The sequence below is a fragment of the Stegostoma tigrinum genome, chromosome 22 (assembly GCF_030684315.1).
Source record: "Stegostoma tigrinum isolate sSteTig4 chromosome 22, sSteTig4.hap1, whole genome shotgun sequence".
Classification (NCBI taxonomy): domain Eukaryota; kingdom Metazoa; phylum Chordata; class Chondrichthyes; order Orectolobiformes; family Stegostomatidae; genus Stegostoma; species Stegostoma tigrinum.
The window spans coordinates 31120354-31145055 of record NC_081375.1 but is presented as its reverse complement, the minus strand read 5'-3'; the positions used below and the strand labels follow the sequence as shown (position 1 = coordinate 31145055).

At 41.4% G+C, this 24702-nt stretch overlaps 2 protein-coding genes across 5 annotated transcripts in view; one reads left to right on the top strand and one right to left on the bottom strand.

Annotated features, from left to right (window-relative positions):
* LOC125463554 (histone-arginine methyltransferase METTL23-like) overlaps positions 1–15028 on the bottom strand; it is a 19997-nt gene extending 4969 nt beyond the window's left edge. The window contains exons 1-5 of one of the 4 annotated variants that reach the window (XM_048554926.2): positions 14952–15028; positions 8724–8828; positions 7138–7375; positions 4887–4971; positions 914–3868 (exon numbers count right to left, since the gene is read on the bottom strand). In XM_048554926.2, coding sequence (XP_048410883.1) covers positions 3694–3868; positions 4887–4971; positions 7138–7375; positions 8724–8807 — 582 coding nt within the window. In that variant the 5' untranslated portion in view covers positions 8808–8828; positions 14952–15028 and the 3' untranslated portion in view covers positions 914–3693. Of the gene's footprint in view, positions 1–911; positions 3869–4886; positions 4972–7137; positions 7376–8723; positions 8829–14355; positions 14494–14951 lie in introns of those variants that run through there. The other 3 variants (XM_048554923.2, XM_059653743.1, XM_048554925.2) reach the window with 3 other exon arrangements.
* The window catches only part of jmjd6 (jumonji domain containing 6, arginine demethylase and lysine hydroxylase), a 27035-nt gene continuing 16960 nt past the window's right edge, over positions 14628–24702 (top strand). The window contains exons 1-2 of the mRNA XM_048554922.2: positions 14628–14883; positions 22538–22926. Coding sequence (XP_048410879.1) covers positions 14755–14883; positions 22538–22926 — 518 coding nt within the window. The 5' untranslated portion in view covers positions 14628–14754. The remainder of the gene's footprint in view (positions 14884–22537; positions 22927–24702) is intronic.

Here is a 24702-nt window from a genome sequence, read left to right as displayed (position 1 = left end):
GGGAGGGGTGCAAGGTGGCTTGTAGATGGATTAGGGAGCAGATAGGTAGAGAGGAGATAGGCAGGGATGGAGCCATGAAAGGGGAGTGTAGATGAGGGTTGGTCAGTCCAGGGAATGCGGACAGGTCAAGGAGGCAGGGATGTGGCTGGTGGGTAGGGGTTGAGGTCGGAGGAGTGGACAAGCTTGGCTGTCTTTGGAATGTGGTCAGGGTTAGGGAGATTTTGAAGCTTGTGAAGTCCACATTTGATACCATTGGGCTGCACCGTTCCCAAGTGAAATAGGAGGTACTGTTCTTGCAACCGTGAGGTGGCACTGGAGGAGGCCCAGGCTGGACATGCGGTCCAAGGAGTGGGAGGGGGAATTGAAGTGGTTCGCGACTGGAAAGTGCAATCATTTGTCACGAACTGAGCGTAGGTGTTCCACAGGGCAGTCTCCAAGCTTCTGCTTGGTTTTTCTGTCCCCGCCCCCTTGACCTGTCCGTCTCTTCACCGCCACCCCTCTGTCTTTATTTCAGAATCCCCTTCTCGTCCCCCATTTATGAAGAAGGGCCCAGACCTAAAACGTCAACTTTTCTGCCCCTTTGATGCTGCTTGGCCTGCTGTATTCATCTAGCTCTACACCTTGTTATCTGAAATTCTCCAGCATCAGCAGTTCCTACTGTCTCTGAATACATTAAAGTAGATGTTGGAATTAATATAGCATTTTAACCTATCTGAATTCTACTGCAAGGACAGGCTTGAACATCAGCATTCTTACTAGGAAGAACAGTTGAAGCATGAGGAATCACATTTGAATTGTGCATTGTTACAGCTGTATTTATAGCTTGAATTGTCATGCAATGATGCTTCAGATGGAATAATGCAGGACAGAGCAATTGAGGCAGAAGATCAACTTTGATCTTGTTAGTTGAAGCAGTACCATAAGACTCAAAGTTACACTCCTGTTTTTATTGTACATCTTGAAAGAAGAAGATAAATATTTAGAACAGTACAATAAGTCAGTGCTAGCTTTGGGCACTTCTTTCCAAAATGTATTATGCATGTTACTTAGGTTGACTGAGGTGCATTGTCCGCAGCCGAGCTTTGCACTGTTTCAATTCTGTATGAGGTTGGGTAAGTCTAAATTTTATAACTTAATTAATAGATGACCTTTTTCATATAGCTAAGGCATCTTAGTTCATTTACAAAGGGGCCACAATTTATGCAGCTAGAGATTAAATCGTTATGTAAACTGTGTTACCAGAAGAACGCTGAATGTGGCCAATTATTGCTAAGCCATAAATCTAAACTTCAGAAATGGCTTTTTATTAAGGTTGTGATTCATTAACATGAATGAATAAGACTGGATGGAAGAAACAACTAGAGTATTGATTTGTAGTACAAATGTTCTACAAGGAGCAAACTTGTAGAATTGCTGTCATATTAATCTAGCACAACAGTTAGTCATGCTATAGAGGAGGAAAGAAAGCATGGTTTTGTCCATATTTCTGCAGTTAGTGTGAGTATTAGTCTGTTGACATAATACACAAACATTCATGTGAAATGAGAAGTTACAACAGACTTCAAGTAATTGGAAAAACACTTAGCAGCTGGTTTGTAGAGGGAACGTAGAGTTTGTTATGAGCAAGTGAAATTGCTATTCCAAAATGAGATTTTGTAACATTGGTCTATGGGCCAAATGTCCTGCTTCCAGACCGTAGAGATTCTATGATAAAGAAGGGACCTGAAGGGCAGGGGGTGGTGCATGTGTGGAGCGGGCTGCCGGAGGAGGTGGTGGGGGCTAGTGCAGTGGTAACATTTAAGAGGCATCTGGATGGGTAGATGAACGGGAGGGATGAGGGGGATGAGGGGGATGTGGGCCAGGTGCTGGCAAATGGGACTGGATTAATTTGGAATGACTGGTCGGCATGGATGTGTTGAACTGAAGGGTCTGTTTCCGTGCTGTACATCTCTATGACTCTATGAATGCTGGAACATTGAGTGAAAACATCAACCAAGTCTGCAATGTTCTTATTAACTTTAATCCTTGATTGCTGGAGCAAAACATAAGCATGTCTCAAACTCCCAAAATGAGGTGTGGAATTAGTGAAGTTCAATATATTTACATTCAATAAAATCTCGTCAAAAGAATGTTGCTAAAGTACATTATCGCATTTGTTAAATATCTGGAGGCTGAAAATAACTTTTAATGAATGCTTTCAATAACGATTACCAAATTGATCATATTTGCAGTATCCTTATCTGTAAACTTTCTCTGCTGCTCATCAGTTGGCCAGGACAAGCTGCTGCTTAAGGTCGTGAAGAAAGAGCTTATGTTAATCTTTATTTTCCTTTACTAATTTAACCTTACATCTTATCTACTTACCGAAAGTTCTCAATTTTGGCTCTATTTTCCATTGGTATTTATTTATTTACAGTTCACTTAATTTGCTTTCAATGCAGGGGTGAGACATTAACCAGTGAAGCTTATTTTCTGCATTGAAGACGCAACTGCAAATTATGTCATTGCATCAAACATGTATAAGACTGCATAATGCTTGGGGAAAAAGAGCAGCATTCAAACACCCAGCATAACAAATGTAAACTTCAAGATCTGTGTTGTTAGTGCAAGATGATATATTTACTTTGGTCTTCAGTTTCTAATGGTTAATGTTTAGTTAAATTAGTTCAGGTACAGTTAACTTTGATCAAAAATATTATTTATTTACTGTTACCGAATTGCTATGGTTGCTTGGCAATACCAAATCAGCAGCAATATTGTAAGGGGTTAATTTTGCATTAATTTTTTTGGCTGTCACCAGAATTCGTATTTGGAACATGGCGTAATTGGATATCGAATGTAGCATAAATTATTTGGAGAGGAACAAGTGATTGAGACAATGGATAAAGGACAACCAATTTAAAATAAACACCATCAAGCAGTTTCATTTCACAATTGGGCGAAGCAAATTAGATGTGTCCATTTATAGCCGATTAGGAGAAAATGTTATATATGTAAACATTTAACTTGTTCCTCTGTTCAAGAGTTAGGATGGGGTGGGGGAGGGGAAGAAGAATTGGTACTTGGAACAAATTGATTCAACTAAAAATAAATTATGGTTGCTTTGTGCAAATAAAGTACCTCCTAATTCAAGTGTATGTTGGAGATCAACTTGTGTCAAGCTAGAATAATCATTGTGAAAAGGAAATGTTTTCTTTCGCATTATTTTTAGTCTTGTAGCAGGGGTGAACAACAATCATTTTATTGTATTTCCAGCTACAAATGAGGACTGGATAGAATGGGAAAGCGACCGACTTATTTTCTTGTTAAACAAACAAAATTAAGCTAAAACATGAAATGCACATAATTGGTTCAGTGGTGTCATGGGATATAGTAACTGGAATACTTTATATCAAAAATAAGAGATTTTTGGTCTTCAAGTTAATAAAAGCTTTGATACCCATGCATTTCTATTTGTTCCTTCCATGCCAGACCAATTCTATCAACAGCAAAATTGCTGCAATTAAATAATTCTGTCACTAGTTTTTCCACATAGTATCACATACTAAACTAGGATGTTCAGGTTTTTTTTTTCAAAATTATCCTGTACATTGATTCTATATGAAAATATTACAGCACAAATGGGGATTACAGTCTTTCTAAAACAACTCATTCAGCAAGAATAGCATATCTATTTTTGCCAATGAATTAGCTTCAGGTTATTGAAGGAACACTAGTCCCGAAAGTGATCATCATCATGTGAATAGTGTGACTGCCAGGGAGGTTTGATCCAGCAAGGAATTCTTCATCTGCTTCGAATGTTTCTAGTGGAATGTGAACACACTTCAAATTCCACTTGTACAACAATGATTCAATTGACCAATCAGCACTGGAAGAAAAAAAATTACAGTAAAAGGACACACAGCAAAAGTGCATATGTCCTGCAACCCAAACATTTCTCATTTGCAATGAGGTTAATAATGTAAAATTTTAAGAGTGCTATGTTGGACAGTTGAGAGCAATGGAAATTGGCATAATATCCCTTTGGATTGTGGTATCCTCGGAATAGAAGTGGAATTAACACAGTAGAATTGAAGTGCAAAATGTACTGGTATGAAAAATGGGAAGCAATTTAAATATGCCCCAAAAACACCTATGTCCACTTGTAAAGAAATTCAAATGGCTTCACCAGCTGCATACCATTGTTTTTGCTTGAGTGTTATTGGCACAATATACTTGTGAATGAAACAGCTTAGGCTAAGCTATAGGTTTGTGTTGGTATATTTGCTCCACTGCACTGTTTATTCAATTGTGCAATGCAATGGAATTGCATTTTTTTTTTCTTTAAAGATTTTGGTGCAGTTCTGATAAGAAAATAGTTTCAGCAGTAAACATTTTATGTCAGGATTCTGCCTTCAAATATACAACAAAAAAGTTAATTCAATTAGTGCATGCCAGTCAGTTTCTGAAAAGTATTTATTCAGAAAAATCTTTCAATGTACTGCTAAGGCATTTCCCCTATTAATTTCCCTAAACCAATGCTTCACTTGAAAATGGCAATGTCTTGGCTGACAGTGTGATTTCTGACATAGAAGTACTTGTGTTAAAATATAAATGCAATTAAGCAGATGAAATTGTCAGCCTGTTCTATAAGCTTGTGTGCTGAAGCTACAGCCAGACAGAAAGCCAGTATCTCCCTCTTGTTGGCTAGCAGATGATCTAAGCAACTGGCAATAGAAATATTACACAAGGGGAAGAATGCCTCAATCCCATAAATCGGAAGTTTTTATTCAGTTGGAATAATTATCAAATGAAAATTTTACATTGAAGTACTATTTCAATCAAAAATGCTAAATTTAAGGGTTTTAAAATATTGTTCAGGCACAAGTAGTAATTTTAAAACTTACCTCCGTTCCTGATATGTGGTCCAGAAAAGTGCACGTGGATTTTTTCGGATGAGGTAAAAAATTGTTGTTAATATATTCTCAAAGTCTATTTTTTAAAAAGAAAGGCAACATTATTTTCTACTTTGTCACATTCATCAATAAATTGATAATAAATTAAGCTTAATGACATCAGCACAAATCCGAAAGTTATCTTAAAATTTCCAGGAACCTTAAACTACATGCAACAAGTAGTAGAGGTGAACACAGCAGGCTAAATACCATCGGAGGAGGAGGAAAGCTGATGTTTCAGGTCCGGACCCTTCTTTCGAAATGGGGAAGGGGATTCTAAAATAAATAGAGGGGGCGGGGGAGGCGGCTGAAAGATGGATAAAGGAGCAGATAGAGGGAGAGGAGACGGACAGGTCAAGGAGGTTGGGATGGAGCCAGTAAAGGTGTGTGTAGGTGGGGAGTTAGGGTGGGGGCTGGTCAGTCCAGGGAAGATGGACAGGTCAAGGAGGTGAGGGTGAGGCTGGTAGTTGGAGGTTGAGGTGGATAGGTGGGAGAAAGGATGGATAGGTTAGGGAGACAGGGATGAGCTGGGCTGGTTTTGGGATGCAGTCGGGGGCAGGGAGATTTTTTAAGCTTGTGATGTCCACAATTTTGCCATTGGGCTGCAGGGTTCCCAAGCGGAATATGAAGTGCTGTTCCTACAACTCCCCACCAACCTCACCATCCCTGGCACTCTTCCCTGCAACCGCAGGAGGTGCTACACCTGCGTCTACACCTCACCCCATCCCAGGCCCCAAGAAAACCTTCCACATTAAACAGATGTTTCACCTGCACATCTGCTGTGGTATACTGTGTTGACTGTTGCCGCTATGGCCACCTCTACGTTGGGGAAACCAAGCAGAGGCTCGGAGACCGCTTTGTGGAACACCTACGCTCAGTTCGTGACAAACAACTGCACCTCCCAGTTGTGAATCATTTCAACTCCCCCTCCCACTCCTTGGATGATTTGACAATCCTGGGTCTCCTGCAGTGCCACAACGATGCCACTTGAAGGCAGGAACAGCACCTCATATTTTGCTTGGGAACGCTGCAACCCAATGGTATTAATGTGGACTTCACAAGCTTCAAAATCTCTCTGCCCACGACCGCATCCCAAAACCAGCCCAGCTTGTCCCCACCTCCCTAACCTGTCCCACCTATCCGTTCCTCCTACCTCAACCCCAACCTGCACCTCCTACCTACCAGTCTCATCCCGCCTCCTTGACCCGTCTGTCTCCTCTTCACCTATCTGCTCCTTTATCCATCTTCCATCCGCTTCCCCCTCTCTCTCTTTGGAATCCCCTACACCTCCCGTATTTCTGAAGATGGGTCCAGACCCAAAATGTCAGCTTTCCTGCTCCTCTGATGCTGCTTGGCCTGCTGTGTTCATCCAGCTCTACACCTTGTTATCTCAAATTCTCCAGCATCGACAGTTCCTACTATCTCTGCAACAAGTAGTAGTTAAGGTAAATTTAAGAAGCATATTTTGAGAGGGAGAGAAACCAAAAATATTGCAGGTAATCAAATATTATGCATTCAAATCAACAGGTATGAAGAGAAACTGTCAGATTGCTAACTTTTCACCTGATATTTGCAGATTGTGCCAGAGATGGACAGGGTAAACAGACAAGGACTTTTCCCCAGATGCCGCCAGCCCTACTGAGATTTGCCAGTAATTTCAGTTTTTGTTTTTGATCTCTATCATCCACTGTTCTTTTGAAGGGTCGAGGCCCGAAACGTCAGCTTTTGTGCTCCTAAGATGCTGCTTGGCCTGCTGTGTTCATCCAGCTTCAAACTTTGTTATCTCAGATTCTCCAGCATCTGCAGTTCCCCTTATCCCTGATCCACTGTTCTTTGTTTTATTTTGCTGTTCGATAACTTGATGGAGCATTCGATTAGCAAGTTCTCTTTCATGGTTAATGGTGTTGATTTTAACAATCCGCATTTATACTGCATTAACTTGTAAAAACATTCCCAAGTGTTTTACAAGGCAGTGAAAAGAAATATACCAAATTTTGTGTCCAGACCGTTAAATGAAATTTGTCTCAGTGGAATTTGATGAAAAGGAGTTTTTATAATCTGTCAAAGTTATATGCTGTGAAATTCTGTTTTCCCTCTAAGATAAATACAGCAGTAACTAACATTTTTTGGTCAATCCAAAACATAAGAAAATCCTTTCTATCATAATGTAGAAATATAGGGTTTGTAAATATTAAACCTTTACCTTCAGTGTCATAAAACACATCAGAGCCCAGAATTACGTCTATCTGCGGTAACAACACGAGATCAGGTGATATTTGCCCCCAGGTTAATCCGATGACTGGCACATCCTCAAGTTTATTAATCTGGCAACTGAGGCGGCAGTTATCCAAGCAATTTGGAATCTCTGCAGCATCCGATAAAATCACACTGGCACCACATTTTGCTGCCACTATGCCAGGTAAGCCCGCACCAGCTCCAATCTGAAAACAAAATTAGTTACTGCATTATTACATTGAAAATATTACACTTTGAATATAATTTTAAAATTCTACTTTTGTAATTTTAAAGTCTTGCAGCTTTTTATTTGCAAATGGAATCACTATTTTTGTACAGGTCAGTTAATCTAGCAAGAGGTGTAAATGGTGACTCACATAACAGCACTGATTTTTGGAAGAAAATACGTGAAGTACTAATCTTTATGATATAACCATATATTATTTAAAAAGCTGTATAAGATTCCAATTTTAAGAATTTGAATGCAATTTTGCATAAGCATCGGGTAATCTTTTAAAGTATCATACCTATTTCTATCCTTTTTAAGAGACCAGCTCAGAAGTTGCCTGATTTGCTAACTTTTAGGTGGAAACTGTGTAAACCATTTCCTGATAATAAAGAGTCAGTCTTAGCCAGCAGGGGGCATTTTCTTTCAAATCCAATCCTCTTACGGAGCAAAAATGACATTTTTTTTTATGATGATAAAATGTGAGGCTGGATGAACACAGCAGGCCCAGCAGCATCTCAGGAGCACAAAAGCTGACGTTGATGAAGGGTCTAGGCCGGAAACGTCAGCTTTTGTGCTCCTGAGATGCTGCTGGGCCTGCTGTGTTCATCCAGCCTCACATTTCATTATCTTGGATTCTCCAGCATCTGCAGTTCCCATTATCACGGATTTTTTTTCCCCCATTCTTACCCAGTAGATTTATCTCACACATAATTGAGCAACCTTCTCATCATCAAATTTAACCTGATGGGTTTTTTTGTTTGTTTGTTTTAACCTACTGACCACCACCAGTAAAACATTCGGTAGCCAGGTGAATATTTATAAGCAAAGCACGTTAAGGGCAATACAAGCCATAAAACTGAAGGCTGGGGTGTTGCCAACTCAAAACGGAGGGGGTAAATAAAGCACTGTATCCCACGCAATGTTCACCTATTTCTAAAGTCAGAGGGCATTGATGGATACTACATCCAAGGTCCTTCCCTCCGCCAGCCACTCTAACCAGTGATGGGGGAAATGCAAATTCCTGAGCAGCGGCTCTTTGGCAACAGCCGCAATTCCTGCTGAAGAAGGGTCACCGTACACAAGACGTTAACCCTGTTTTCTCCTCCACAGATGCTGCTAGACCTGCTGAGTTTTTCCAGCAACTTTGTTTTTGTTCCTGATGGTTTGACAACCCGGATTGAGTCGACCATGTTCCGGACATGTATCAGGCTATGGTAAAAGCCAGCATCCTGAGGGAAATTACACGAAATCATCCAACTGGTATTCTAATTTATCACCTATTTTCTACGTGGGTAGTAATTCAAAATCAAGTTAGTTCCATTTACCTCTAAAAAGGTTCTCCCTCTAACTGTGTTTCTGGAAAACCACACATATTGTGCTAGTACCACAGCACATGGCCATACGTACATACCATATTGGGGATCCAGTACCTGAAAAAAAAACTTACATTTATATTGCATTTTTAACCTGGTAAAGGACACTTAACAGGAACCTCACCTTGAAAAAATTGATAAGCTACAGAGGAAAACATTTTGCTGAAAGGCTATTGGCTTGAAATACACTCTTGATAAATGTTGCCTGATTTACTAAATGTATCATTTTCTTCTTTGGGAAAATATTCATACTTGTAACGAAACAGTTGATGATAGGTAATCTTTAAACAGCTTCTTGGACAAGTGGGGAGTTATTGTTGTTTGTGGGCGGAATTGCAGAGAATCATGACAAGGCGGCTGAACAAACAGCTTGTCAGTGTGGCCAGGGAAGGGACATATGAAATAGGAATGCACAAAATTGTGATCAGAGATAATGGGAACTGCAGATGCTGGAGAATCCGAGATGACAAAGTGTGGGGCTGGATGAACACAGACGGCCAAGCAGCACCTTAGGAGCACAAAAGCTGACGTTTCGGGCCTAGACCCTTCATGAGAAAAGCTTCTTTTCTCATGAAGGGTCTAGGCCCGAAACGTCAGCTTTTGTGCTCCTAAGGTGCTGCTTGGCCGGCTGTGTTCATCCAGCCCCACATTTTGTCATCTTGGAATGCATAAAAGACCAGATTTGGAGAAAGGCAGACCCTTTTTTAGACCCACTGACCCTCAGCAGTAACTTTTTGGGGAGAGGAAATAAATTTGTTGCCTGACGGCCAGCCAAGGCCTGGTACGGACCCATGACATCCTCAGATCTGCCCATTGGCCTGTGCACCAGATGAGATTTCCTGACACAAAATGAACAAGTAAAATAGAACCAGATGACAGTATTCTTACTTTGTTACCCAAAGCTCGAGAGAAAATGAACGCGAAATGGTGTGGTTGGTTGTGTCAAATGCCGCAAATAAATGAAGGGATACTGTGCATTGAGCACTAAGGATATAATTGGTGAATTTGATTAGAGCCGTTTCAGCTCTGGGACAACATCAGGAACTAAATTGGAGAGGTTTAAACATTTCGTTGGTGTTGAGATGGGCACAGATTTGTGCAACAACATTATATTTAAGAATTCTGAATTGAGAAGGAAGTTTAGGGATCAGGTAGCACAGAGGATCATTCATCTCAATGTTGTTTGTGGCATCCCCTGTGAAAATTGTCTGCTGTGTTAAATTAAAAGATAATTAATCTTTAAAACAAATTAACTGTCTTTGTTAAACATGGTTTATTGTCAATACTCCCACTTCGGTGAGTCAAAGCCATTGAGTCCAAGCCCACTGTAGAAACTGAAGGCGACTGCTACTGATTGCACCATCTCTTCAGTACTGTGTCACAATGCTATATATCACACAATGGTAAAATCAAATTCCATCTACTCTGAGGATATAAAACACATTGTCTTGCAAATTCACATTACTGAATCCTTCACTTGTTTCACTTCATTGAGCCATCTTTCACAAGGAACCATTTTGCAGTACTACAGTAATAAACAGCAGCATTAATAATTCCAAGATTTAACAATCGTCTTCAAACTGAATTGGGAAAAAATCCTGAAGCAGACAAATTGCTGAAAAGTGAAGAGCAAGCAAAAGAGCAAAACTAACTTCTTACAAGAGCTGGTGCAGATCCTGGGGTCAAATCCCCTCCTTCTGTGCAATATTTTGTGATTTACTCCCAAGTCTAGTTTATTATATATTTTGTATAATTGTATTTTTTCAAACATTATAGAGATGGAAAATTAAAATCAGACAAATGTTGATGTTTAATTGGTGTTGTATAACCTTTTGGATCTAAATTCAACCTTATAAATTAACTGAATATATTTTAAATGATAATGAAGAGAATGCTGAATCATACATTTAGTAATTGAGTTAAATTTCATTGTAAGGCTGATTGGAACTCAAGGAAATAAAAATGGGAAAATACAGCTAGACATTTGGTTTCCTTCACCAGTTTTGATGGTAGGAAATAATGTGGCAGTTACCTTATGAATTGATCTGTTGAGGAAACATTTTGTACAGTAATGTTATAATATTAGATTGTAATTTTGAAATATGCAGTTAAAGTATTATTTTTATTTATCCTACTTGTTAAAAATTGTTCTCAAAAATTGTTTTGATGTTGTACTCCACAACAGCAGAAAAAAAACAAGAATAGCATGCTGTACAATTATTCAAAAATGGAAACGGGTCCTTCCATAAATATGCTTCTAATTGTATTCGATGATACAAAATCAGCAAACAAAAAATATACACTTAGTTCCTTTAATGATGCCACAGATGCACTGCAATATGCCACTCAAACCCAAACAGTGTCCCATTCTTGAAGGTCACTTTGAGATATACTTTGTCAGGTCTTTCTTCGTCAATCTCATCACTTTTTGGATCTGACAGTGAAAACTGAACTTCGAATGTGGCAGGTAATACATAAGGGAGGCAAAAAAACTGCTCCACCATTCTCAGTCATTCCTGCATCACAGTATCCGGCAGCTGCCTTTAACCAGAGCTCTGTTTGTTGATAATGCTATTTCAATATGTGATAGCCAGGATCTCGTGCAGACCATAGTGGTCAAAGATAGCCAACCTACACAGCACCTTTGCTGTTCTCTTCCATGTCCTGCTGGAAGAGATTAGGGTTGGCACTATCACAAATGTAGAATTACAACTGACCCCTCCACCCGCCACCGCCCCCCCACCACCGCCCCCCCCCCCCCCACCCACAATGACTTCCCAGGTTGGGAAAGTGGATGAAGCCTTTAAGGACATGTTACTGATGTGAATGGCACATGGGTGCCATCTAGTTATCATTGCCTTAGTCTTCTCATAGGTGATGAATAGGTCAATCTTGGTGCCACCCACTCCCCAGACTGGCATTCATGTTTTGAAAATGCATAGGATTCTTCAGCCAGCAAAACAACATTAACTGTAAAACTGGTGGTGTTGCCACAGCATGCCAGTGTCAACATCCCATATTGCCTTCCTCAGGATAAAAATCAGTGATCAAGAAGCAAAGGAACGGAGACAATTTATAATCTTCCCATGCTGGTCACAATGCATTAACTGTAATCATAGTATTGCATTTTGACCTCTTCCAGGATGGTGTTGTGCAATTCTCTCAATGAATGCTATTGAAAGCCTTCTTTAAATCTTCAGAGTTAATAAAAAAAGAGGTTTGGGTCCGATGACAATACTGAGGAAATGCTTTCACTGACGCAGCACAACCCCAAAGTCCCAGCCTTATGCAGGAAAGGTTAATCCCCTTTCCTTGGGCTGGTTCTGCACCCACTGCATCCCTTTCCCCTGCTCAGACAGGGATGTTTTCCATGTTTTGAAAAACTCAGCGAAGTTGGGGAAAATGGTAGCTTGCGTGAGGCACATGAGAGAAAGGCAACTGGAAAAAGGGGACACTAGATTTTCATCTTCCGTTGGGAGACAAAGAAGGTGGTCATCAAATTAACCAAGACAACCACATCCTGAATTTCTCTCTTGCAAAATAAACAAAAGAACTGTGGATGCTGGAAATCTGAAACAAAAGTAGAACATTGCCATAGAAGGTCAGCAGATTTGGCAGCATCTGTGGAAAAATAAAACAGAACTGTTTAACACAGGAACCAGCCCTTCGGCCCACAACAATGTGCAGACCATTACGCTAAAGCAGTCTAATCACTTCTGCTGGTCCTTGGAAGAAATCCCTTCAGTCCTTACTTAATAAGAAAGTAACCTAGAAGCATGGCATTCCAACTGGAACTCCATCAACAAACACATTGGCTCCAAATCAATCTACCTCCTCTGAGAAAAAGAACAGGAAATGACATCACCAATGCAGGAAATCACATTACCAACCCAAGGAAACCTAAACAGATAAACAGAAAGCAGGACAAAAACACCAGCACTCCATCAGAGGCTCACTGATGATGTTACTTAGAATGGTGATGAAATGTCTGAAAACTAACCTTCCAGCTCAGCGAGCAAACTCACAACCAAGAAAGTAACGTTTCCAGTCTGGTATGACTCTTCTTCAGAACTGGGGGACTATGCCCAAACATCTCCACATCAACATATGCCTTATTTAGGGATGTAATGGCCGAATGGACTGTTAATCCAGAGACCCAGGTTCAAATCTTGCCATGGTAGATGGTAAAATTTAAATTCAATAAAATATCTGCAATTAAGAGTCTCATGATGACTGTGAATCCATTGTCGATTGGGAAAATAAAAACCCATCTGGTTCACTCATGTCCTTCAGGGAAAGAAACTGCCTTCCTTATCTGGGCTGGTCGACATGTGACCCCCCCACCCACAGCAATGTGGTTGGCTTAGAACTGCTTTTAGAACATAGAACATTACAGCACAGTACAGGCCCTTCGGCCCTCGATGTTGTGCCGACCTGTCATACCGATCTCAAGCCCATCTAACCTACACTATTCCACGTACATCCATATGCTTGTCCAATGACGACTTAAATGTACCCTAAAGTTGGCGAATCTACTACCGTTGCAGGCAAAGCGTTCCATTCCCTTACTACTCTCTGAGTAAAGAAACTACCTCTGACATCTGTCCTATACCTTTCACCCCTCAATTTAAAGCTATGCCCCCTCGTGCTCACCGTCACCATCCTAGGAAAAAGGCTCTCCCTATCCACCCTATCTAACCCTCTGATTATTTTATATGTTTCAATTAAGTCACCTCTCAACCTTCTTCTCTCTAACGAAAACAGCCACAAGTCCCTCAGCCTTTTCTCGTAAGACCTTCCCTCCATACCAGGCAACATCCTAGTAAATCTCCTCTGCACCCTTTCCAAAGCTTCCACATCCTTCTTATAATGTGGTGACCAGAACTGTACACAATACTCCAAGTGCGGCCGCACCAGAGTTTTGTACAGCTTCACCATAACCTCTTGGTTCCGGAACTCGATCCCTCTATTAATAAAAGCTAACCAGATGTAAGACCCACAATTCTGCATGCAAAACTGACAGTCATTAGACAGAGCTTTCTAACTATTCTTCACTGAAGCTGTTTCAAATCAGGTGAGCATGACGTCAAAATAATGAATGGTATCACAGTATTCTCATAAATTTAAAGTGTCCTGCAGGGCTTCTTTACCTTCACCTTAAATCACAATGTCATCATACCTTCATACTATCTCCTCAGATATCATATTGCACCTGTACATCCATACATTCACTTCAAATTACAGGTCTGCTGTAAATAGCTGTCTGGACTTTAACGACAGTGTTGTGATCTAAGGCAGTGCTACTACAAGCAATGCTATTCAATTTGTCTAACAACACATAAGCTTTTGGCTGATTAGCAATGGGCAATAAATGCTGCCTAGTCAGCGATACCCTCAGTCCATGAATGAATTAAACAAAAAAACTCTGCTTTATCTCTCCACAGATTCTGCCAGACCTGCTGAGCTTCACCAGCGACTTTCTGTTTTAGCTCTGCTTTTCTCTTCTCGCAGCAACCCCACAAGAGGTTTAATTTCCATTCCATCCCCCGCCCCAAGCAACAAGATGACGAAGACTATCAACCACCTCGGGCACAGCGACCTCCAGCCGCTCGACATCCCCGACCCCGGGTGGCCCTTCCTCTACAAACACAAAGCGCTTGGACGGGGGAGGCCACAGGCCGCTCATGGTATCACCAAACCGCCGAGAAGAGGGCGTGTCCCAGGAATGTCATACGAGTGGCAGTAGCCAGAACCAATCAGATGTACGCTCCTCCTTAAGGGAGGGCGGGTTTCATCGGGACCAATCGGTAAAGGCTCCGGCGGCGGACTGGGCGGGACTTCCTAGCCGTGATGTGATTGACGGAGCCGGTGCGGGGGAAGTGGCTGAAGATTCTGGAAGGGTTTCCCTCCGCCGGCGGTATCGCGACGGTAACAGAGTGGGTGGGGGGTGGTGTGAAAGCCTGGCGTCCGTCGATTTTAAGAAATGAATCACAAAGCTAAGAAGAGAATAAAAGAAGCTAAGCGCAGCGCTCGCCCCGAGCTAAAGGATTCCTACGACTGGACTAAGCACAACTACCACGAAACTTTCTCTTTATCCTTGAGCACTGTCAAGGTAAGGAGAGGCCCCCGGAGGTGGGGGAGGCCTCATGACCAGCTCCCCACAAACACACATGCACACACCCCCACGGTCACTCGCCCACATCAGCTCAGGGTTTCACGTCCTGCACGCACACCGGGCACTGCGCCATTGGGTGATCGCCCAGGCCTGCCTCCGTTTCCCGAGGATGGACAGGAGAGCGGGGTAGGGCGCTCCATGTGGTGGAGGAGAAGGCGGCCGGCAGCGTGGACTGGCCCGGCCCCGCTCACTTTGACCTGACTCATCCCACCAGCATCAGTACCACCCTGAGAAAGATGCGGGGCCGGGGGGTAGTTGGGGAGAGGTGGCGGCTTGTTTGGAGGGGGGAGGTGGAAATTGGATCCTAACCCTAGTGTGGCAAATCCCGATTTGGAAACGCGGTGGGGCCAGACGAGGACGGGGCAGTTCGAGAGGATGAGGTGGGCAGCGGTCACTCTGCAGTCTCTCCACACCGACTGTGGCTGCAGGCTGTTTGATATGTGGGGTTTGTCTGTTCTGAGGCAGCAACAGCGGGGTGGGGGCTGAGGGAAAGAGAGAGTGAACCTAAAAGAACAGCGAAACATTTGCGGACGCCGGGAAGCTGAAATTAAAAGTGTTGCCAGTCCTTCGCAAATCTGGCCGTTTCCGTGGGGCGGGAAACAAAGTTCATGTTTCAAGTCAATGTACTCAGCTGGCCGAATACTTCCAACATGCTTTTTCCTGAGTAACTGAGTAGCAGGGTTGGATTTCGGGACCAGTCTTGCGGAAGTCAGTTGAAAAATTTAAATAATTTCAGTCGAGAAACAGAGGAGTTATTTTTGTGACCTGAAAAAAAACATGATGGCATCCGGTCCAAAGGGTGAACTTTGTATCAGAGATAATGCGAACTGCAGATGCTGGAGAATCCGAGATAACAAAGCATGGAGCTGGATGAACACAGCAGACCAAGCAGCATCTTAGGAGCACTAAAGCTGACGTTTCGGGCCTAGACCCTTCACCCGAAACGTCAGCTTTTGTGCTCCTAAGATGCTGCTTGGCCTGCTGTGTTCATCCAGCTCCACACTTTGTTAACTAGGGTGAACTTCACTCTTTGATTCTACCGTGGTTAGATTTGGGAATGAATGGCTACAGAACAATAGGGTTAATACCCGTTGCAAAATCAGTTTCTCCTTTTCACTCGAGTCTGATACCACCTTATCTGTTACATAGATGCAGATATATTTAGTGAAGAATTATTTGGCCTTATGTTAATCTATCCAATAACAGAGCCAACTAGTTGGCCAGTGTCATTTTACATTAACATGACCTGTCAGCTATGCTTAAAAATAGTTACCCATCTGAAGAACTTTAGGATGGATGAAATTAACTCTGTAACGCTGAACCATATTTTCTCATCTGTTAGCTTGTCCAAATGTACATAAAATCTTTGAGCTGGAGAAATCAATTTGGCAGTTAACGTATATAAAGTTCCACAATCTGTTTTGTTTAAGTTCCACTCTGAAAAGATTCAAGGCTGTTACCTTGAGGATAGCTGCATGTCCTGTTTACAATGTGGATTACTTCATTTTTGCCATTATAACCCCTCCACACCTGTGCTTTTGACAACTGGAGTCAGTTAAAATGGTCAGTTCTAGCCTCGATAGAAACTTGACCCTTGCTGAAGTGTTTCCAGGTGCTTTGGTCTTCCAGCATCTTCCCTGCTCAAACTATTTTTGTAATCTGATCAAATTCCCTACTGTGCTGCCCCATTATTTCCCAAATAATTGTTCTTCCTTTGAACACGATACATTATTCTGTAGTGCTATTGGTCTTTTAAAACTCTCATTTGCTGCTGCCTATCCAAGGCTTCTGTACTGCATTTTGCATCCAGATATTGTCATTCTCTTCTCAGTCAGTGCAATAAACAATTTGACTCTAATTGAGTAGCCATCTTAACTCACTTGTTTTCTTTGATCTTCATGCCAACTTTTCATCCCTTGGCTGTTCCCTCCATATAAAGTATCCAACTTGTATTTGCAGCCAACCCGATTATACTTTTCTAGCTGTGTGAAATGACAAGTAGCCTTGATCGTGAACAAGGTCATTACTGAATACTTCCCTTCTGTCCTCCACCATTCATATGTTCCTTTCAACTCTACTTTCTTTGAGTGATAGGTTCAGAAATAATGAGCCTCAAATTCACTCTTAACAGAATTTAAGTACAATATTTCAGCTTTTGGTCTGCACAGTCACCCTCTCAACATGTACATACCTCACCCAGCTTTGCAAGACTACACATGTATGGTGCACAACTTGTTTGCCTGAGTAGGGTCACTCGGGACCTGTCATGCTGTCTGGCAAAACTCTTCGACTATGATCATTATGGACTGTGAAGTTAGTCTATAGTCAGATATCTCCTTAAGTCTTTTGCATTTATTTGCACTTGTTATCTTGCCATTCTAAACAAACACTTGGCCCACAACCATCTCATTGGAACAGCTATAGCAGAATCCCAACCAGAAGACTGCAACTTTGCCCTGAACCAATATCTTTGAAGTTTGTGCTCTGCAAGCTCCAGTTGCCAATAGAGTCAACTCTTGGTGTGATAAATTTATTTGCGTAAACTACTTTTTCTGGTCCTTGTTCAACAATGCCTCTCTTCAATTGCCCCAGCTAAGTGAGATTTCTCTGGCTATACTTACATGTACCTAGCTAGGGATACTTGCACACTGTCTTGTTTTTGTATGGTACATTGTTGATTCTTGAGCTCCATTGATGCGTATCGTTTCTCACCTATATAGTTCCTTTTGGGTCAGCAACACCAGAGGATATAATGACCAATTCCATAGATACGTTAGTAACAGCCAGCTCAATCTCACTACCTCTTGACTCTTCCAGTGTATCTTTTACAAGTTTGTAATTTTTTTGATAGCCAGTACTAATGAGTTAGTAAGTTTGCAGATGACACTAAAGTCGGTGGAGTGGTGGACAGTGTGGAAGAATGTTGCAAGGAGACTTGGATAAACTGCAGAATTGGGCTGAAAGGTGGCAAATGAAGTTCAATGTGGATAAATGTGTGGTGATTAATTTTGAGAAGAATAATAGGAAGGCAGAATACTGGGTCAATGGAAAGATTCTTGGTAGTGTGGATGTGCAGAGGGATCTTGGTGTCGACGTACATAGATCCCTGAAAGTTGCCACCCAGTTTGACAGTGCTGTTAAGAAGGCTTATGGTGTGTTAGGTTTTATTGGTAGAGGGATTGACTTCTGGAGCTGTGATGTCATGCTGCAACTGTCCAAAACGCTAGTGCGGCCTCACTTGGAATATTGCGTGCAGTTCTGGTTGCCCCATTACAGGAAAGATGTGAAAAGGTGCAGAGGAGATTTACCAGGATGTTGCCTGACTGGAGCGCAGGACCTATGAAGAAAGGCTGAGGGACTTGGGTCTGTTCTTATTGGAGAGAACAAGGCTAAGAGGGGATTTAGTAGAGACATACATGATGATTAGAGGATTAGATAGGGTGGACAATGGGAGTCTTTTTCCGAGGATGATAGCTTGTACAAGGGGGCATAGCTACACATTGAGAGGTGATAGATTTAAGCCCGATGTCAGAGGCATGTTCTTTACTCGGAGTGGTAAGGGCGTGGAACACTCTTCCTGCCAATGTAGTTAACTCAGCCATATTAGGGGCATTTAAACAGTCCTTGGATAAGCATATGGATGATGGGATAGTGTAGGGGGATGGGCTTAGATTAGTTCACAGGTTGGTGCAACATCGAGGGCTGAAGGGCCTGTTCTGCATTGTATTGTTCTGTGAACTGCAGTTTGAAAGAACACACTTCACTGTCTGACACAGTGTTCTCCTATTTAACCTAAGCTGAGCTCAAAGCCCACATCTTAATTGTTAAAACTGCTTGCTTCAACCTGCATTTCATGACCTATCTTCATCCTGCTCAGCTCAACTCTTGCTGAATGCTGCATTCAGACTTCAGTGCTACTGGTATCTTTTGTCCTACAGGCCTTAAGTTTTTTTTAAGAAAAACCTCCCTAAAAAGTTGTGACAGGGTGACCGGTCTTGAGATAACACATTGTGGAGCTGGAGGATCACAGCCAGCCAGGCAGCATCAGAGGTGCAGGCTATTTGATGTTTTGGGTCAGGACCCAAATCTTGATTTTCATAGGTTGTCGCATCATTTATTTTTACAGTAGCATTTGTTTGTAGTCCTGTGCAGCAACTTTTCCAACAACCTTTGTAACTCTGCTACAATGGAGAAATTACTCAACTCTTGACTTCCTAACACAAGTCCACTATCGACAAGATTCAAGTCAGGAGTACAATGGGAACTCCCAATTTTGTCTGGAGAAGTGCAGCTCCAATGATATTTACAAAGCTTTACACTACCTAAGACAAAGCAGCCTTATTTTTGGCATCCCGTTGACCCGAGCCACCACAGATACAGTGACAGCAGTGTGAATCAACACAATACAGCAACTCACCAACATTCCTTTGACAAAACCTCCTACAACTTGTGACTGCTATTATCTCAAAGGTCAAGGGCAGCAGATATATGGGAACACCTCCTTGCAAGTTTCTCTCCAAGCCACCCACCATTAGGACTTGGAACTCTCACTGCTTCTTCCATGTCACTGGGTTAAAATGTTCAACTGCCTCACTACGTGGTGGATGTATCAGCAGCATATGGACTGTTGCAGTTCGAGGGGGCATCTCGCTAACATCTCCCAGGGTAATTGGAAATGGGCATTAAATGTTGGCCTGCTTAGTGACCTTTATAGATTTCCCACTGTGTAAGAAGTAGGTCTTTTGGCCCATTTAGTCTACACTATCCCACCCAGAACAACACCGCCCCCCCCACCCCCCCCGCGCCCCCCCACCCCCAAACTTACCGTGTCCTTGTAGCCCTGCATTTCCCATGGCTAACTCACCTAGCCTACACATCCCTGGATGCTGTGGGCAATTTATCATGGCCAATCCACCTAATCTGCACACTTTTGGACTGAGGGAGGAAATGGGAAGCAGCCGGAAGAATCCCACACAGAGAATGGCAAACTCTGCACAGGAAGTTGGTTAAGGCTAAAATTGAACCCAGGTCCTGATGCTGTAAGATAGCAGTACTAACCACTGTGCTGCCCATCCCCAGAAAGAGAATTCTTTTTGTGAAAAAAAAAGTCAGGAGGCTCCTTGAGATGGAACAATCTTCAACAGTAGCAGAGATCAGCATGAGCCACAGGTGCTAATTTATAGTTCACTTAAATCGACATACAGTAAGAAGGGGTCAAACATACTGAATGCGGCAAGGGCTTTGGGCCCAACATCTTCCCAAATGAGCTGCTGAAAACCTGTGCTGACATCTATCTAACCTGTTTCAGTATAGATGTAGTGGCATCTCCCTGACAATATGTTAAATTGTCCAGCTACATCATGTCCTCCTAAAACTAAACGAATTTAATCCAGCCAGTTACAGCCCTTTAGCCTACTCACTTGGCAAAATGTTAGGCATTAGTAATTGCTCTTTTATTTTGATAATATGCTACTCACCAATCCTCAGTTTGTATTGCAAAAGGCCCACTTAACTTCAGATCTCATAACAACCAAAAAAGAGAGAGGTTGGTGGCAAGGGAAATGCCCCTTTCCCCAGCATAGGGAAGCCCAAAACTAATGGGCTTAGTTTTAAAGTGAGAGGGGGAAAGAATTGAAAGGGACCTGAGGGCCAACTTTTCCTTGCAGAGGCTGGTGTGAATATGGGATGAGCTGTCAGAGGAAGTGATAGAGGTATGTACAACTGCAACATTTAAAAAATATTTGGACAGGCACAGGGATAGGAAAGGTTTGGAGGAGTTGCAGACAAGTGGTACTAGTTTGGCTAGGAAACCCGGTCAGCATGGATGAAATATGCAAAGGGCCTGTTTCTGTGCTATGAGACTATGATTCTATTGCTTACCCAAAAGGAACCATATAGGTGAGAAAGGACACATATCAATGGACCTCAAGAATCGACAATGTACCGTATGTAGCACTGAAACTATGCATGATAGGCTTGTATGCACCATACCCACCAGCATGGAGCTAATGGATCAATTGCTGTATTGCAAATTTTTTAGGGCAATGAACGCAAATCAAGTTGCACTGGATGCTGCTCTTAGCATGCAGTTGTACACTCTTCATTGAATCAGAGTTGGCCAGTTGGTCTTCAGGCTTAGAGTTACAACCAGTGGACTGTATGCAAAGAGAATTTAGAGGAAGCGTTGAATATTTATTTTTCTAAATTTTGCAAACCTGAATTCGAATTCTCCAAGTTCCATATGATCTAAATCCTAATTCTTGTAATTAATTGTCTAGGCCTCTGGCTTACGAGCTAAGTAACGTAACGATTTCACTACCTGGCCCATTTGGTGAAGCATCTTAAATAAAATTAACTGGAAGCGTTTTAAATAGCCCATCAGTTTTAAGTGTGGAAACAAAAGCAGCCAATGCAATATATTCCGTATTTTTTTTGCACGGTAGTAGCCAATAGACTGGTTAACAAATGCGATCCTACTCTGCAACTTGCCACATCTGGTTGTGTACTGCCACGGTATTAAATGAGACATAATGTTATTTTGTTAGTAATTAGGAAGAGCATCAAAATTGCAGAATATTAGAGCACCAGTACAAACTGAGGCATTCAGTCTATTCATCCTTTCTAATATGAATTGACACAATAATTTCTAGATGTGAACAACTTCAGTAAGAGTTAATTATCTATACTGGTGATTGTTGAGAAGCGTGTTGTGGTGCAGTTGTACACTTTAAGTGCAGTGTTCACAAGATGATGTACAAAGGTGAGTTTAAGACAAGTTGTGGGGGAGTGGGGGAAAACAGCTCATTTGAAGAGGACACTGTGTTTCATGTAATTATACTCTCTATCCATGCAGGACGACATTGGAAGAGGTTTTAGAGCTAGAGTCAGAAGTCTAGATTCAATTAATGGAGATATCAACTAAGAATAGTTATGTATCTTAAAAATAAATTGCAGTTGTGGGATAATTTATAACTAATAATCAGATCACATATTAACCGATCAATAGCAATGAATAGATAGCAAGTTACAGTCCAGTATTCTTAATTCAGTGCACTAATAAATTGCAGGTGATCGAAGGAAAATAAGTATTATAATTAAGTGCTAGAGAATTGCACGTACCTCGGTGGAAACAATATAACTTGTTTGAATGATATTTAAAGTTCTTATTGAAATACAAGAAATCTGTAATTTCTCAATTTTCTGGGAAATCTATGTCATCATAGAATCCTACAAAGTGGAAACAGGCCATTCGGCCTAACAAGTCCACATTGACTGTCCAAAGAGCATCCCACCCAGACTCCCCCTCGTACCTATCCTTGCAACCCTCCATTTTCTAAAGCCAATCCACCTAACCTGCATATCTTTGGACTGTGGGAGGAAACTGGAATATCCAGAGGGAACCCGTACAGACAAGGAAAGAATGTGCAAATTCCACACAGACGCTTGAGGCTACAATTGAGCCCTGTCGTTGAGTCCTTGCATTGCCTGAGTTGTGGCTACTTCCCTGCAGTGGCTCAATCTGGATTTTATCAGTGCCAACGTTTCCAAAGTCAAAAGTTTTATGGTGAATGTATTTTTCCTTTTATTACAGGATAATGTAGAAAGGATAGATGCCCTCCAGACATCAGTTGAAGAATTCATCGAGAAGTATGAAAAACCATATAAGCCTGTGGTGGTGTTAAATGCTGAACTTGGTTGGGCAGCGCATGAAAAGTGGACTTTAGAACGATTAAAGCGCAAGTACAGAAATCAAAAATTTAAATGTGGTGAAGACAATGATGGCTACTCTGTTAAAATGAAGATGAAGTATTATGCTGACTACATGGAAACTACAAAAGATGATAGTCCTCTTTACATTTTTGATAGCAGTTACGGGGAACACCCTAAAAGGAAAAAACTATTAGAGGATTATGACGTTCCAAAGTATTTTAAGGATGATTTGTTCCAGTTTGCAGGGGAAAAGCGAAGACCTCCATACAGGTAACAGCACTTAAACTGCCACCCTTGATGATTAATTACTGGAAAGCTGTAATGTTGGCCCAAGAGCATACACAGTGTCTTCTGTTGTATCCCAGACCTTCCATGGTGAATTTCTAGTGATGTAGAATAGGTCTTAGTTGGAGATCTCTTTTGGAACCCGAGAAACCAACATTTCATTCGACTAAAATAGTGTTTAACGTAGAACAATACTTCTGTGACATGTCTTCCATCTAGCTGAGTGGTAATAAATGTTATCTGTTATGAAACAAAACAAAGGCTGTCTTAACATTTTAACACTATTCGTAATGAATTATGCTGTGTAAGTTGGATTGGCAGAATTTTTCCAAAAAAAAACTTTCACTATGACAGAACTTTTAACATAATTGCCCTTTTAACATCTTCATCCAAGTAGCCAAATAAAAATTGTATATTTAGAGAGATGCACAGAATCAAAGTTTTAAGAAAATGACCAAAACTCCATACTGTTTTCCATGTAGAAAATAGGAGGAACAGTATGCTTGTTATGCCTTTGAGCATGCTGCACCATCCAATGTGATCATGGCGGATCATCTAGCTCCGTACCTTGTTCCTGCTTTCTCACCTAGCTTTGGCTCCCTTTAAACATATGAACTATATCAGATTCCCTGAAAAATTAAATGTTTTGGCCTCAAACACTTTGTATGGCAGAGAATTCTACAGCCTTACCAGTACGAAGTGAATAAATGTCTCCTCATCTCAAATCTAAGTGGCCTATCCCATCTACTTGTCAAGTATCTCATTGCATTTCTATTGATTCCACTTGAATCAGCATACCTGTATTGATACCACAGGAGAAAACAAATTTTGCTTTTCAGTGTGATCACGTGGTCAAACTTGGCTTAAAATCTGTGGCAAGTAGGTGTTGCTTATCTGTAAACTGTACTCAGCAAACAGAAATGTTGGAAAAGGGTATTCTTCAATTTTGAGGCATGTGGTGTCAACATCAACATCATAGTGCAGTTAAATGTGCACAAAACTCTACTTCATCCCAAAAATAAACCTAAGACCTCACCTCATGCTTTTCTGCATCTAGCGACATGTTAACTTTCAGCACCAACTATCCTGTTGTATTTTGGTCTCCTGTCTTGAAATTACAACAAGAATAATTTAACATAGTCTACGAAGGATCCTTGGAGTAATTAAGTAGTTCATAATCTGCTTGAGCCCAAATTGCAACAGAATACTAAGAACTCTGTTGGCTGCTCCAGAAAAACTCAGTTGTCTGCAATTAAATTATGTTTTAGGGAATTATTGACAATTACTTTGAAAGAAGAGCCAAGAACTTGATCTTGCGTATCATCTTTAAGAAAGAATACCAGCATGGTTTTCATAAAAGCAGTAGTAATGAACACCAGTCAATAGTTCTAGATCTGAACAAGTCATTTGTGCCTTTTCAAAATATTCATTTTTTTTCTGTAGAAGACCGGTTGGAACCATAGGATTTCAGAAGTGAATTCCAGAGAAAACAATAGTGAAGATTGAAGGCTCTGATACTCAGAGCAGAGTACCAAGGGATGTGAATGGAATAAGTCAGAAAATGATAGGACGGGAAGTCAGGATAAAAAGTGGAGCGTGTGAGAGGTACAGGGCCATTCAAGGATTTATAACTAGGACAATAAGCTTGATTTAATGTTTTGGGATAAGGAATAGGCGGAGGTCAACAGAGCTAAAAAGTAAGTGAGATATGAGGTGGGATGGTATGTGAGCAGTCAAGTTTCAGATAGTTAATACCCTGAT